The following is an 18029-nucleotide window of genomic DNA, read 5'->3' as shown; positions in this document are numbered from 1 at the left end:
CTATCGCCAAACTACTATACATCGCCAGTGTGCCGACATGGGCGGCATCACTGCGCGCCGTAAGACCAAAACTACATTCTAACTGTGGCTTTTACTATAGTAGGAAATTTTAGCGGATATGGCCAAATTTCCATTCGATTTTGTCACTGCAAACCGTACGCCGTGAAGCGATACAAAATTAGAATCGAACGTCAGTAGCGCTTGTATTTAGCGCTCCTTCACACGATTTGAATTTTTTCGAGCTAGTCGAATACCAACAAAGCATAGTTTTTAATTAGTCGTTCTGTATAAAGTCCGGTTCTGTATAAAGTTTTAATTCACGTATTTCAAATTTCATTCTGTATATGGTTTTAATTCGGCGTCTTACATTTAAATATTTGGACAAGAGTTTTTCATACAAACATTCCAATAGCATCTCAAAATTTGGAAGAAAAAAAAATACTTTAGTGTCTCTTCGAACGAGAATAAACAACATTTAAATGTTTATTACTATTTAAATGGGAATAAGCCACAATTAAAGGTTAAAGTAAGTTTATTGACGTTTAAATTTCGACTTCGGAAATCGTTCTTAAAATACAAACATTAGTAAATTAAAATGTTTATTTTACTTAGCTGAAATTGCCTTGTGTAAATCACTTTCCCTGTAGAATTGCGTCTCACAAATGAGCATATTAAGTGTCTGTTTAAATTTTTGCCAAATGCCTCTGCCCTATTATGCCTCTAAGCGTAACCAATGGTCTGCGAGGTGTGTGTGAATTAGCATTGCAGGAGACGAATTTTTCAATTCAGTCCCGGCTGAGATCTTGAAGGGTCGGGGCTTGGCGGTCAACTAGTCTCTATTTGGCCACTCAGGTACTGGGGTTGTCCCAAAACCATCAGATTCTCATTTTGACTTCAATCTAAGCATCGAATTATAGAGTTGTGGCCGCTTCGCAGGTTGGCACCAATGAAGCGGTAAATAAATATTTGTCGGCAAATTATGGAAGCTATGATCTGGCTTAGAAGTCAAGAACTGAGAATTACATCTGAAACCTCCGTAGAATCTTCTAATTGGTCTTCATAGATTTGACTTGCAATATGCCGATAAAAAGTGTTTTTACGAGACAAACTGTAAGTTGTAATATTTTTTTTATTCCGTTCTTCTTTTCAATAAAATAAATTAATGGAAGCTAAAATTTTCTATGGAGTGTTTCTATTCTACGTGTATTCATTGAATGGGCTTTAGAGCAGTTAGAAACTGACCCTAATTATCATCGAAAAATCATATTCGGCGATGAGGCCCATTTTTGGATGAATGTGTACGTTAACAAATAGAATTGTCGAATTTGGGACGATACCAATTCAGATGAGATCTAAGAGCGTCCAATGCATCCTCAAAAAGTTACTGATTGGTGTGGATTTTGGGCTGGTGGCATCATCGGTATATACTTCTTTGGTCTAAACCAACCATTGGAAGTAGTTGAATTACAACCGTTGGATACAACGCAGCAGGGGAAAAAGCGGTAAACATTCTAAACTCTCTATTATGGTCTAAAGATATTAGACAAGAAACTAAATTGACAATCTATCGAACCTTGGTAGAGCCTATTATGACTTATGGGGCAGAAGTTTGTCAGATCACGAAAAAAGATAGAAAAAGAATAGAAATGGTAGAAATGGATTTTCTAAGGAGAGCGTGTGGTGTATCCAAAAAAGATCATATCAGGAATGAAGATATTATAAGGAGGACAAATACTGTATATTCCAGTGTAGACAGAATTGAAACGAGACAACTAGTGTGGTATGGTCATGTAAAGCGAATGAATGAAGATAGATGGACAAAGAAAGCTTTAAATTACATACCACAACAAAGAAAAAAGGGAATGCCTTCAATTGTATATACAGATTGAACGAATTTAAAACGGAACATACAATTTAATATATGTCTGTTTGAACTGCATTTGAAATAGTGGACCAATATAAAACTTGGACAAAAATAAATCCATACCCGGTGATAGACATTTTATAAAATATCGTTCAACTATCTGTCTCCTTTAAAGGAAAGAGGAGCTTGCCTAATAGTCGGAAAGATAGAGCCGAAATTTTTAACTGATCAGTAATATGACATTTCTCTATTGGAATATATTCATTGTAACTGGGTTAAGACTTTGTCTTACAGGCGGACGCCCCTCGTGGTACAGGGGGTGGCTATACAGGGATGAAGTTGTAATTTTTTTCGGAAAAATTAACGATCGATAATATGGCTGAAAATTTGCCCAGAGTAAGATCTTGGTATAACTAGACGAAATCCCAAAGGGCGGACGCGAGAGTGGATACATAAGGGGTGGCGGACAGGGATGAAATTGCAATTTTTTGGGGAAAAATTAACGATAAGTAATATGTCCGCCATTTTCATGGCTCATTATTTAGCCCCTAAAAACTCTAAATCCAAAAGAGCGGACAGCTGGGTTGGTACAGAGAGCCATAAAACGGGGTCAAATGTACCACTTGCCTGCGCATTTTAGGTCTCGGTAACAATTTTCAAACTGATTTTATTATGATATTTTTATACCGATTGATTTGAAAATTTGTATGCTCACTTCTGTTACTATTCTGAAAAGCGTCAAGTAGAGTTTTCCTCAAAATTTTCCAAAAAAATTTCCGTAAATGAAAATTTTCGTAATTTTTTGAGGTAAAATCTAATTTGTAGAATCCTTTCGATTTTCTGTCAGTTATACCATGAATTTTTCCAAAAATTTTCAAACTATTTTTCCGATAAGAAAAAAAAATTTAGAAAAACTTTTAGTGAAAATCTGACATCGTTTACTTTTCTTTTTGGAATTGATCTTGTCAGTCCTGTTCCATATAAGTGACATATAAAAGTTTCTAAGGTTTCAAAAACTTCATTATAATCGAAGTCAGTTTCACCAAGTTGGATAAAAGCATCTTGATACTTATTACATTTAGCGCATGCGTCTAGAATTACTGATCTAAATGGAACGCGCATCATTATTATTTTAATATTTTAAAATAATAATGATGCCAAATTAATGTCCAAACAGAATTTGTAAAATTATAATTCACTAATGAAAAAAAGTTCAATCAATTTGAAAGTTAAAAAAAATATTGAAAATATCTAAGTACAAAGTAAATTTCAAAACTTAAAAAATTGATAATTCCACTATTAAATTGATTTTTATTAATAATTATTTGTAAAATGTTAAAGGAATTCTACAAATTGAATTTTACCTATTGATAAATAGAAATAATATATTTTGTATTTGTATTGTATTGTATTTTGTATTTTTTCTTATATCTGAACAACCATTATTTATGCAATATATATTTAAAAACCTTTTTATTGTAATAAAAAATAAGTAAAACTACTATTTGTTATACCAAAAATATTTAATAGTTAACATTATAAAATTACTTTAATTTAATAAAATATCAAATATCAAACATTTATTCAATTAAAAATTAATTCGTAAAATATTTATATTTAAGAAAAAAATGTGATTTGTAAAGTAAATATGTCTTTAGTTTGAAAAAAAAACATTATCATAATATCATTTTAAAACTACAAAATATTCTATAAAAGATTCAGACGATGACGTAGAGTTTTATCAAATGTTTTAGAAAAGGTTTTCTAATTTTTTTTTCTTATCGTAAAAATCGTTTGAAAATTTTTGGAAAAAAATCATGGTATAAGTTACAGAAAATCGAAAGGATTCTTAAAATTAGATTTTACCTCAAAAAATTACGAAAATTTTCATTTACGGAAATTTTTTTGGAAAATTTTGAGGAAAACTCTACTTGACGCTTCTCAGAATAGTAACAGAAGTGAGCATACAAATTGTCAAATCAATCGGTATAAAAATATCATAATAAAATCAGTTTGAAAATTGTTACCGAGACCTAAAATGCGCAGGCAAGTGGTACATTTGACCCCGTTTTATGGCTCTCTGTACCAACCCAGCTGTCCGCCCTTTTGGATTTAGAGTTTTTAGGGGCTAAATAATGAGCCATGAAAATGGCGGACATATTACTTATCGTTAATTTTTCCCCAAAAAATTGCAATTTCACCCCTGTCCGCCACCCCTATGTATCCACTCTCGCGTCCGCCCTTTGGGATTTCGTCTGGTTATACCAAGATCTTACTCTGGGCAAATTTTCAGCCATATTATCGATCGTTAATTTTTCTAAAAAAAAATTACAACTTCATCCCTATATAGCCACCCCCTGTACCACGAGGGGCGTCCGCCTGTAAGGCAAAGTCTTAACCCAGTTACAATGAATATATTCCAATAGAGAAATGTCATATTACTGATCAGTTCAAAATTTCGGCTCTATCTCTTGGACTATAAAGAAGCGATAAGTGGTTTGACAGCATAATAACTGCTTGTGTAGTCTAGTTTTCACAGTGATTCTAGGCAACCTATTTGGGTGGAGTTTTGACTTGTTCTTGAATGAATTCAGAATCCAGCAGCCCGCTGAAGTATTGGATTTTTATAATATAATTATTTGACAACCTTTTGTTGGCCAACCACCTAGAGCGGAGTTGAGCCGAAATACATTGATTTCGTATGTTCCGTTTTAAATTCGTTCAATCTGTATATATATATATATATATATATATATATATATATATATATATATACATATATATATATATATATATATATATATATATATATATATATATACATATATATATATATATATATATATATATATATATATATATATATATATATATACAACCGGTGGACTACCAACTTCTTTTGGTTTAAATATTTTGATATGAACACCAATGACTTGTGGTTTCAACAGGACAGCCCTACGTGCCACTCAGCCAAATTGGACATTTTGGATGCGCCACCCAGAAAAGGCGCGGATGGCATTTGTACAATGTTGTATTCCATACGTAATGGTATATAGAGGCTATTCAAACGAATAAAAATTTTCGATAGTATGTCACACACACAGTTTGTTTTATTTAAATTTAAGGGTAAGAAGCACTTAATTAAAGACCCTATATTTCATTTTTTTAAGGAATCTATCAGTTACTCTAGCACTTTAATTCGAAATACAAATAGTTAAGATGCAGTCTAAGTTACAATCAATAAAGTGTTAATTGATAATATTAATTCGCCACAACGGCAACGTTTGAATAATAATAAAGTGTTTTATTGATCCCAGACCAATAAATCAACAAGCCAAGAGAAGATGATACCTGCTACGGCATTCTGGTCGTAAAAGTCATTAATAATTAATAAAATTAAGATGGATCATTAATATTTATTGATGTTTTGATATGTAAAGAGACAATAACTCAGCTATTTTCATTAACACAGATTTACAATATTCACTTTGCTATTATCATTATATCATTTCTTCGTTAAATCTCTTTCATCCATTGCATAATTATATTTACATACATAAGTTTTTTGCAAAACTTACCCATTTTGAATTCCCGCTCTTGCATCTTTGGAAGTTTTTACACCGATCATCATAAGCGACATCAAAGCAAAGAAACATGTTAAAATAAAGCAAATTCTATACACTGCTAAATATCCCACAGCTTGTTTACAATCAAAAACTACCGAATCAGGAACCAGAGCAGAACTGTTTTTGCAAAACGGTACCTAAAAAAAAATTTTTTTTAATGCAAATGACATTGAAGACAGAAATAAAATCTATAATACAATAAAAAAAAAACAAATAAACATACCAATCAGTAATGTACAGACCATCGAAAACATTTAATCAAATTCGATTAAATCGTCTGTCCGTTCACAGCTGTAAAAAAGTCAATATACTATAGACATCCCCTGTATATAAAGCTTTTATGTTTGGAGTATATATTAAAGTGAAGAGGGGAAAATATGCATCCCTCTCGTACTACGCGTTGTATTGATACCAGATCTGTCAACTTTCAACTTATTTTCATATTCCCAGTTCGATTGTAGTATATTTTTTAATAACTAATATTTTTATAATCTATACACCAATTTATTTCCTTATTGATGTCAGTTTGTCACGCTTTATTCTATCGAATGCTTTTTGGTAATCTTTAAAGTCCAAAAAGAAGAAGAAGAATGTAGACATCACAGTTTACAACGGCTCTTCATCTTTTAAATTGAACCTAAGTGATAGATAGGGCTTCTCGTGTATCTCAAGCGTCACTGGATCAATCCGTGATGTATGTGTATGTTTTCATATGTGTGTAGGATAGTATTCTGCTTACTGTCATTTTAAGTGTCTACACTGATAGCTAGATTTAAGAAGATAACAAATTTATTTATTTAAAAATTCCTTTATAAAAGGTATATATTAAAATACCCTATCGGGCTACATCACAGGACGTTGTCGGAAATAATATTCCATTATCAATGCTATCTGGATGTACATGTTTTGAGCCACTAAATACATCTTCTTCTTCTTCGCGTGCCATATCAGAATTATACAACGTTGGCGATCACCATTGCGAAGGCTTCTCGATCTTCTGCAATATGGAATAATTGTCCTGCATTTGATATCTGTGTCCATTCACGAATGTTTTTTAACCAAGAAACTTGTTTTCTTCCTACACCTCTACGGCCCTCTATTTTACCTTTAAGGATCAGTTGTAATATTTTATATCGACTTCCTCTTACCATATGTCCCAGATAAGAAATTTTTGCGATGTTTAACAGTCTAGCAGTTCTCTATCTTTGTTGACGCTCCTTAGTACTTCTTCATTAGTTTTCCTTGCTGTCCAAGTTATCTTCAGCATTCGTCTATGAACCCACATTTCCAATGCTTCAATATTGTTCATGATCGATACTTTTAGCGTCCACACTACTGCACTATACAAAAGTACGGACCAAACATAACACTTAACCATTCTTTGTCTTAGTTCTAAACTGAGATGATTATTGCAAAGAAATGACTTCATTTTCATAAAAATAGTTTTAGTCATTGCTATTCTACGGTTTATTTCTATATCTGGATCTAGTTGGTCCGTTATCACAGTTCCCAAATATGTCATTTTGTGGACTTTCTCAACTTGGACTCCGTTTAATTGAAGCTTTGCATCGGGATGTGGATCACGACTAAACACTAAAAATTTGGTTTTGTTTGAGTTTATTTTTATACCTATTTCCTCTCCTACCTCATGAATACGATCAAGCAGAATTTGGAGACCTTCGATATTATCTAAAAGAATTACTGTATCGTCTGCATATCTAATCACATTAAGTAGTTCCCCGTTGATTTTTATTCCATATGGTTGCCTCTCAAGTGCCTTTTTAAATAACTGGTCCGAGTAAACATTGAACAATTTTGGCGACAAAATGCAACCTTGTCTGACTCCTCGTTGTATGGAGATTTCATCGGTGTAGTTATCTCCTATTTTTACGATAGCAGTTTGATTCCAGTACAAATTTTTAATGAGACGAATATCCTTGTCATCTATTCCGATATTTTTCAGTATTTGCGTTAATTTTACATGCTGTACTTTATCGAATGCTTTTTCGAAGTCCACAAAACAAGCAAATACATCTTTTCTTTGGTCACGGCATTTTTGTAATATGATGTTAAGCGCAAAAAGTGCCTCCGTGTTTCCCATAGCATTTCTAAAACCAAATTGAGTATCTTCGAGATCTTCTTCGCATTTGCGTCTAATTCTGTTGTGAAGTATTCTTAGCAAGATGTTAAGAGTGTGGATCATTAAGCTAATTAATCGATATTCTGAGCATTTTCTCGCATTGTGTTTTTTAGGTATTGCGACAAAGATGGATTTGAGCCAATCTGTGGGAATCACTCCGGTGTTATATATTGAAATAAAAAGTCTTACTACTACTTTTATGTTATCATCCTCTATTAGTTTCAGCAACTCAGTTGGTGTATCATCTGGACCACAAGCTTTTCTAATTTTAGCATTATTTATAGCGTGTTCTACCTCGCATTTCATAATTTCTGGGCCGTCAGTACAGTTTTGGTAGAATTCGTCAATATTATTCCTGTCATCTTCAAACAACTCTGATATATACAGCTGCCATTCTTTTCTTATTTCGTGCTCATTTACAATAGTTTTGTGATTATTGTCAACGAGTACAGAGGGAACTCGTTTTTTAAATATGTTACTCATTTCTTTTCTTCTGGATCTTCTAGTTGTTCTCCGATGTTTTTTATTCTATTGTTAAATTCTTTTTTAATGTTATGTTTTATGTTTATATCGTCAAAGTTAAGTACATTGGTTTTTGGTTTTTGTCGCTGAATTCGTTTTAACCTTAGTTTAATATCTGCTAAGTGGTTGATGATCAGATCCAATGTCTGCCCCAGGAAATGTAGTGACTTTTTTGACGGCATTTCGGAAACGCTCCTTTACAAGTATATAGTCTATTTGATTTCTTGAAGACTGAGGGTTATTGCCTGATTGATTGAAAATGATTACCTAATTGATCTACCTTAATCAATTTTCATACCACTTATGATGTCATAGATTCAACTTCAAACATTAATTCCACTAATTTAATAACTCACTTGTTTTTTCAATAATAGAGATTTGCAGATTTAAGGCAATAAATTTTATCATTTAAACAAATTTAATTTTAACTAAAGGTCCATTAATAAGATATTAGGTATTATTACAACAAAATAAAATTTTATAATTTTTAAAAATTACATTAGTCGAGGAACACACCCATATTTCGTCATGTTTAGCTGTCTTCTTAAATTATATTCCTGTCACCTCAGCCAGTTGATCTGTGTCGTTTTAACTGACAAGAACCACGTGTTAAAAACCAAGCAGGGAGACATGTAGCTTCTCAAGTATTAAATTTTATCCAATGTCATCGACCTAGAGTCACCATATAATTTAATTTTGGAATGATGTAAACCCATATATGGATGTCACAGCCACAAATTCATTGTTAGCTTCAACTACATAAGGCACTGAGGATGATCTGATTAGATCGAAAGTGTTTTAACTTCTGTATGTTTTTTTTATAATAAACTTTATTCGTTTAATCTTCGACGTAAGGTGTCTGGTGAAGCTATGGTACCATGAAACTATCTACCAGTCTCGTATTCAAAGCTGTAACAGTAACTATCCGCCATCGAAGGACCAGAAGTCTAAGAAACCGAGCTTCCACGGCGTATGTTGACGTCTTCTCTGTACAGGTCTCCCTGAGTAAGAACCAGTTTCTCGAGATGTTCGTAAAGCATCGGGTATTCTACTTCGCGGAACGCTAAGGATATCTTCGATATATCAAACGGAATGACCATCATTATGAAGAGCAACAACTTGAGCTACTTGATCTGGCCTCATTACAAATTATTCTTTGTTATTAAAAAAAATTTATTTCCCGAAAAAGCAGCCAACATACACCAAGAATCAATTTAAGAAGCATTATTTTAAGTAAGTAAATATTCAATGTATCGAGGGCACCTTAACACAAACTTTTTTCAGCCCCAAAAAATGACAAACTTGTTAACTGTTTAAAATAACAAACGAATGGATAAAAGTAACTTATATTTTGATAAATATATTTAATTATTATATAGACAATTTGACAAAACTAAAAGTAAAAAAACTATGAAATATCAGGTATCCGATTCAGTTCCAGGTCAGTGTAGAATGATAAAAGCCCACGACTACGTCGTGGACGCGCCAGACTGGAATTACCCACGTAAGCATCAGAGAAGGTGTCTCCGTGAGAAAAGTTAATAATTATATATTATATCATTTTTTAAACATTATTCCGTGATTAATATTACATTATATTATAAAATTTAACAAAAACATTTCTATATATCGCCAAATTGATACAAACCACGTTATTTATTGGTCAAGATATGATCTATTTTTGTATATCTTTATATACACCCACCTTTTGTAAAGCGCTTTCCAGTCCTGGAGACAGAGTAATACAAGCCGTCACAGTTGCAATCAACAGCATCAGTGCATACATTATACGAGAAGATGTAGAATTCCTGCATGATGGACATGCTGAACAGCATAGAGAACATGCTGTGCTGGTACAGCAACAGGCAAGCTATACGAAACAGAAAAAAATATATTAATAAATTAAACTCTTGTATCTAAAACTCTGGAAAACTCTACCTATTGTACAGATTTTTACTTTTATGAAATTTTGTTTTATATCAATAAGGATAAGAGAAAGTTTTCTTTATATCGACTAAACACAATAGTTATGATTTATACACTTCTGACTAAGTGATATGTTACATTCAATACAAAGTAAGTTTCTATCATTCTACCAATGTAATTCCTGCTTCTTAGAAAACCATCAGTTACTTATAAGTTGTCTAGTTATAGTTGGCTAGTTATATACATATTGACATAAAAATAATTTTATTTTGAGAATTAATTAAAACTTTAATCATGTCTAAAAATATGTCTTTCTTGACTTAATCTCACACCATAAAATGTGAGACGAAATGGAACCAATTGAATTATTTCAGAATAATAATTCGATTGGTTCGTTTAATAGGATCATTACGAAATTTTGTTTCCTAGTAGTGTGTACTGTGTGTACTATATGGCCGATGTTAATATGGCGGTTACGTTAGGCATAATATAGGGAACTTTAGATTTTTTTTTTTTATTATTGGCCATCTTGTATATTTTACAATTTTTTGATTATAAGTAATTCTGAATATTTTTACATTTCCAATTAGATTTTGATATGTTCCCCACTGTTTGTCCCAAGTTGTTTATTCAAAATTATATCTGTATTTTTCAATTTATTAATCTCCATAGATTGTAATAAAGATAGGTAAGGCCAATTTGCAATATGCAGAACTTGAAATTGGTGATTAAAAGAATGATTCTGAACTAGAAGGTCAAGTGCGTACGCAGAATCTGTTTTTCTATTATTGAAAGCCCTTTTGTGTACTTTTGCGTTTGTTAAAAGTACTACCAGTTTGACCGATGTAAGTTAAGAAGACCGATAAAAATTGGTCAAGTTGCCTGTTAGTTCCTGTCAAGCATATCTTGAGTAATCCTCTAAGCTTATTGCTATCAGATTTTTCTGTGTCAAAATATCCCACGTTAGAATCTTGAGATTCTCATCAGATGGTAGTGGAAACTCGGTTGAGCTCGGTCACTGCCAACTTTTTCAAGGAAACATTTTCAAAAGTTTACACCTGCAAGAAGATAAAAACTTATTGTGTTAGTTCCGTTGTATAACATTTTTGTCATGTGGATACATGGGAAAGGTAAAATTTCTAAAATTCACTAAACCCTAAATAGAGTTCACCAAGGAAATATAAATCAACAAACATATTGCATTTTGAAATCTTTTGGTAGAACGAAAACCCAACGGAAAACTTAACTAAAAACAAGAAAGGAGTCATAAAAACCATAAAAAGATCTGCTAGCCAAATAGGTACACATGTATATTTGGGAAAAGAATTAAAACATCCAGAAGAACCGTTGGGACAGAACGGTTTTGTTTGAAAAGACACCAACCGAGCTAGACATAAAAAAATCAACGGCAATATCGAACAGCAGCGAAAACCAAAAAGAAAAGCTTTCTTATCGTATATTAAAAAGGTTGCATATCGAATCGGTAAAATCTTAGCAAAATATCAAGTCAATTCCATCTTCAAACCGACGAAGAAGATAACAATGCAAACATTCACTCCAGAAATTTACTGTATTCCTTGTAGCTGTGGTTCAGTGGATATTGGAACAACAAAACAGTACAATACTCGTTTGACTTAAAACAACAGCAATTGTAGTCTTCGGTACTGCAACAACTATCAGTCGCAGCATAATATACCATCGCATAAGAGAATCACCAAATTTTATTCGAAAAAACACAAAAGTTTGGTAGAATGCTCAGAGATGCTGCTGAAATTCAAAAACACCCGATTAATTTTACGCGTAAAAAACAGGGTCTACATCTAAACAGAAGGTGGCAATCAACACTACCAAATACGAAAACTCTTCCCAGGCATACCGGAAATTCCAATACCGATTCGGATGAACCGACACATCCTACGGCACACATGCCGGCTACAGCACAGATACTCGAGGAAGGTCATCAGATGGAGATCTGATGAAAACATGTATATCAAACAAAAAGATACAAACACAAAACAGGAGTATAAGGGCAGCTGCAAATATGGCTACTACGTAGCCAACAGGTTATGAGAGTAGAGTAGAGCATGGAGTAGAAGCTCCAACCATAGAGGAAGTTCTCGATGCTATTAAGGCCCAGAAAAACAAATAATCCCGGGAGTTGACGAAATACCAGCAGAATTGTATAAGATGGGTGGCGACCACCTAGAAAGTCACATCCATACGCTCATCAAAGTTATATGGCACGGAGAGAAAATCCCCGACGACTGGAAGAAAAGTATAGTATGCCCCATCTATAAAAAAGGAGACAAACTCCAGTGCAAAAACTACCGTGGAATTTCTCTACTATGTACAGCATATAAAGTCCTCACATATATTATAAACCAGCAGCTCCAACCACTAGCAGAAAATATTATTGGAGAGTATCAGACGGGCTTCCGACGGGGAAGATCGACACTGGATCAAATATTTACAGTCAAACAGATCTTGAGTAAATCATGGGAACATGACATTGATATTCACAATGTGTTTGTAGATATCAAACAGGCATATGACTCAGTTAAAAGGAACAAACTCTACAATATATTGGCTGAATTGGTAATACCGCATAAGATAATTAGACTCATTAAAGCCACAATGGATACAACTCAGGCATGTGTACGAATACAAAAGCACTGAACAGACTTTTTCTAAATTTCGCAGTAATTAAAGCAGGGAGATGGGCTGGCCCCAACTTTGTTTAACCTGGCACTGAAGTATGCGGTTAGGCAAATGCAAACTGGACGAGGAAACATACTGACCAACCGAACGGTTCAACTGGCCGCTTATACCGATGATATTAATATTATGAGTAGAACATCAACAGGAGCACAGGAAACATACGCAGAGTTAAAAACGCAAACAAAAATGGTAGGTCTGGAAATTAACACAGAAAAAACAAAAATAATAATACAAACTAGCAAAAATATAGTCCCACAAAACATTATACATGAAGATGACATTGAAACGGTTGGAAAGTTTACATACCTGGGAGTAGAAATATATGCCGATGGATCAGAAGATGGAGAAATACATAAGAGAATAGCGCAGGCAAACAGAGCTTATTTTGCCCTCTCCCATATATTTCGGTCTAAAAATGTCCATTGAAATACAAAGATGAGAATCTATAAAACCTTAATTCGACCAATAGCATGCTATAGCAGTGAAGCATGGGTCCTGAAAGAAACATCCAAAAGCAAACTAGATACATTCGAAAGGAAAATACTGAGGAGAATACTAGGGAAAACGGAATATTCAGAAGTCGATACAACAACGAGCTTTATCAACTTTATAAGGAAGCACCACTGTCAGACTTCATTAGAATACAAAGATTGCAATGGGCCGGACATGTAATAAGAATGGGAGAAGATAGGCTACCAAAAAGAGCACTGAATGCTAGAATGCAGGAAAAGAGACCGGTTGGAAAGTCAAGAAAGCGCTGGGAAGACACAGTAAACAGCGATGCACAAGCCCTTTTAGGAGTCTGTGTGTAGAGAAGATCAGCCACAGACATGCAAGAGTGGAGGCAAAAAATAAAGGAGGCCTAGGCTCAATTTGGGCTGTAGTGCCGTAGAAAAATAAGAAGAATGAAAAAAAGGTGTATTCACTGAATACATCAAAAATACGCACGGGAATTCCAAGTCTTTAAAACAGAAAGATATTGCACTATAGGTAATCCTAGTTACCAATGTACTAGGTTTTACGTTTTTCTTTCAGCACTAGATCACAAGGAAGACAAACCCTTCAATAAAAAATATTATAAAAATACATATAACAAAATCGACTTTCGTAACAAAAAAAAATGAAAAAACCAAAAAACCGGAAGCTCCTTCCTAATCTTCCCGAGAAAACTTTTGTGGTGATACACAACGCCTCGTACCATTCAATGAGAGAAGGGATTCCGACACAAGCGCTTAATAAGGAACAAATTAAGGCATGGTTGCTGAAGAAAGATATCTTTTTTGAAGAAAATTATTTAAAATCAAAGAATACATAAAATTTCAAATCGACAAGATGTTCAAAAAGAAAAATGTTGCCATTCTGGGACTACCTCCATACCATTGTGAGTTGAATCCAGTTGAAAAGGTATGGAATCAAGTTAAAAGACATATTGCCTCACACAACACAGAGTTTAAGACCGCTGCAATGGAACAATTAATAAGAAATTCATTTGGTGTAGTAAAAGTGAACAACTGGAAAAACTATGATTGCAAATGATTCACATGAGTGGCCATTACGACGGTGCCATCTGCATAGTTAGCAATCATAGTATTATTTGAGGTAGGGATGTTATGTTATCGTAGGTAACTGTTATATATGAAATTTATTTAGAAATTAATAGTCTTCAGTTTTGATTTAGTATCAGTTACATTCACAAATTACTTTATAAGAACTATTCATCCACAATTACTGTGTCCCATTTTTTTAAATAGTTGTTAACAGATTGGTAATACATGTGTTTCTATTAAACCTGTAATAAATTAGTTCAAGGTTATATATTAACCTAAGACCTATGTGACAGAAAAAAAATGATAACACAAGATTTAACTTATTAAATCAAACAATAAAATATTGAAATGATCGCAATATGATTCATTATTTACACGAACTTACAGTCAAGAGCTGTGTTTAACCCTTAACTTAAAAAAAATTGGTTTTTGTAACAGTGAGAACAAAATAACCAAATTCAATCCCATGGTTTATTCTTGACTGTCTCACTTATACTGACACAATTACTAAACATTTTGAACATGTTATAAAACAAAAAATTTATTAAAATCCTTTATAAAAGATATATAATTAATTATTTACCTTTTATAAAGGATTTTGATAAATTTTTTGTGATACATGGTATACAGCCAGCTCCAGGAACTTAGTTTCCTTGTGGATGTTATAAAACATTTTAAATTATATGATCTCATTCATTGATTCATATGATCGCATTCACATAGGACATGCTCGACAGTTTCGTCTTCTCATTCACATACTTAAGGTGTGTCTACTAGCCCCAGTGTGTGGAGGTGTTTGCTTAGTTGACAATGGCTAGTTAAAAAACCAACTGTCAAGTGTAGGTTTTTCCTGGTCATTCCCAAGTACTTCCTTGGTGCTGACTTTTCAAGGTTACTTAGTGTTACTCTGGCAAGTCTACATCCTTGTCCTTCTTCCCATCTTTTCAGTTTGCGCATGGGAGTGATATTTGACAATTTCCGCAATTGTTGTAGTTGACCAACCAAAAAGATCCCCAGATCCTAAGAGTCTTGGCCTGTTGCTGTCTGAACTACGCTGGCATTTAAAAAAAAATTGTCTGAGTCATACTATAACATTAGTTAAGATCAGAGATAATACAAGTAGACCAGATTAAGAAAGTAAAATCTGAACTTCATTACTGAACTATACTGTTTGATACATTAATGTATCTCTAAAGTAGTAATAAAGGACAACCAGGCCAGTAACGCCCCTCGTAACACAAAAAAAACTAGTTGATACCCCATTGAAATGTGTTATCTGAACTAGGCGGGAGGAGAGGGAAGGGAGCTTCATACCAGGATTGTGGAGTTGAACAATTGATAAATTGTTTATGATATCATTGTTATCACAGAAAGCTTGCTGAACAAGGACATCTTTTCTGAGTAATTGAGCTGTAGTAATTACAATTTATTTCTTGCTGATAGATAATGTGCAAATTACAACAACAAACAGTGGAGGGGGTGTGCTGATATTGGTAAGAAGTCACATACAAGCTTTAATCATCAAAAAGACAAAATCTATGTTATCTACTTCAATGTCCAGGATTATATATCACCAGGATCTTCTGATGATCTCCAAAGTTACATGTAAGAACCATGACCAATTCTACCTGGAATTGATGGGATACAGACTCTCTATCAGACCAACAGTAGGATTGATTGATCTTGCAGGAACAATTGGCAGGGCAAACATAAAAACCCTCAACCCGTTATAGAGTACAGATCAAATATCTACTGCTTCTTAAAGGATTCTAGGAAACAAAAACTCAAAAACATGGTGATTCCCCTTCAATGAAATCCAAAACATTACAAATACCTCCACAAGCATTTAGAGAATAAACTTTCAGAATAAGAACTTATCCACACAGCCACAAAAGGGCCACACTCCAACAACCTGAAGCATTAAAAACTTACTGTTCATCTTTTGGCAACATAAGATTCCACACCCCCAAAAACAAAAAATGTCATCTACTGTCCATCTTAATGCAAACATACATTGAAAATCTCCCCCTTGATGAGTATTATATATATAATATAATATATATTATATAAATGGTAATTAAATTTTGTTACTGGAATTTATTAAAATTTTTGAAATGAACTAACTTTTTTTAATAATCAAAATTCTCAGATGGTCTGAGAAACCCAAAAACATTAGATAGTTTTCAGACAGCTTCCATAAAATTGTCAATGCACAAGCACATCTCTCTGTTAAAGAGTTGTTTGTGGACATTCTACAAATGCTTGACTCCTTAAGTTCATCATTTAATGTTAGATTCTCACTCAAAAATACACCTGCTGTTACTGTATTCTATCTTCATCCTTCAAACAAGCTAAAAATGGCTTCAGTGGAAGCTAATATTGTTTTTCCTGCAACAAGGTGTGCTCTTCCCATTTTAAGCGCTTTTCCATCCACCTAGGCTACTGTTGAATGATTCTTTAATACCTTTTAAAGGGTAAAGATCTAGCTCAGTAGTACGATGGGAGAGGACAGATTGACGATTCATGAGCATCCATTGGAAATTCATCAAGGAAAATCAAGACCTAATTGGAACAAGAATTTTTAACAAGTTTTCTTCAAATCCAAGAAAAATGATATTACTATTATAAGACATGTAACTAGAGTAAAAATAGATAATTAGTCACAATGTTTTTTTTACCTTCGCACCGAACTCTTTATAATATTGTCAGACACCTTAGTGATTTTAGTATAGGCATAAATAACTCTTTAGAGGGAAAAAATTAAACAACTAAGCTATACTAATAGACCAGATGATATATTGATGACATGACCATCACATGTAAATGTAACTACTAAATTTAATCGAAATAGAGAAAAACATTACTCAGAATTATGCTAATCGCGCAATAAAAATTGTAATGTTAAAAATGCAACTTTTGTTTACTTACTTGTGCAGCTGAACAAAGACCCAGGACGGCCCCCATTTTGATTATCTAATAACTATAATTAGTAATTTATTTTGTGGATTTAAAATTATTTTAAAAAACTATGAAACAATCAATTAATTTGATGAATAATCAGATAAGAAATAGACAATTAATTGTTTGGAAAATAAAACTCACAACTCACAATGTCACAATCATATGTCGAAATATTATCTGTCATCTGTCTTGCTTCTTGTGAATATGGTGGCCTATGTTAGCATTTTTGTAGTATAAAACTCCGGAGACATTTTTAGAAATACGATTTAGATTGGCCATATATAAAGTATTAATTACAAAAAAAAATATATTTTACAACAGAAAGTTATTTATTACTTACAGTGTTTATTTCGGACGTCGGTTTTAATTGAAACAGGACAGCAAAAAATTGTAATACCTACAAGACATGCAATACTATAAACATAAACACAGAATAATTGTTATTTATTCTGTGACATAAGCGTGATTGACAAATAAATTGATCCTAACATATAGATAAATAATATAGTATATAGGATCCTAATTCATAATAATATTTAAGAATATTATATATGTTACGGACAATAACGTAAATTTGGTCAATAACGTTAATAACCGGTCAATATCGACAATGGCCTGTTAAATTAGTTATTGTCGACCATGGCTGGATATTAACGTTATTGACCATAGTAACTGGACAATGATAATTTTAAATTTTTGATAACATTTCCATCATTGTCCGACCA

The 18029-nt window shown here is 33.1% G+C and overlaps 1 protein-coding gene across 5 annotated transcripts in view; it reads right to left on the bottom strand.

Annotated features, from left to right (window-relative positions):
• The window catches only part of Serinc (serine incorporator TMS1), a 43829-nt gene extending 26353 nt beyond the window's left edge, over positions 1-17476 (bottom strand). For 3 of the 5 annotated variants that reach the window (XM_072532725.1, XM_072532726.1, XM_072532727.1), the window contains exons 1-3: positions 17272-17476; positions 9858-10022; positions 5443-5627 (exon numbers count right to left, since the gene is read on the bottom strand). In XM_072532725.1, the coding sequence (XP_072388826.1) occupies positions 5443-5627; positions 9858-10022; positions 17272-17307 (386 nt within the window). In that variant the 5' untranslated portion in view covers positions 17308-17476. The remainder of the gene's footprint in view (positions 1-5442; positions 5628-9857; positions 10023-17271) is intronic. The other 2 variants (XM_072532728.1, XM_072532729.1) reach the window with 1 other exon arrangement.
• Positions 17477-18029: the final 553 nt, after the last annotated feature.

Source organism: Diabrotica undecimpunctata, chromosome 5 (assembly GCF_040954645.1).
Source record: "Diabrotica undecimpunctata isolate CICGRU chromosome 5, icDiaUnde3, whole genome shotgun sequence".
NCBI classification, from domain to species: Eukaryota; Metazoa; Arthropoda; class Insecta; order Coleoptera; family Chrysomelidae; genus Diabrotica; species Diabrotica undecimpunctata.
The sequence above is the reverse complement of the archived record's forward strand: the minus strand, read 5'-3'. Positions and strand labels throughout refer to the sequence as shown.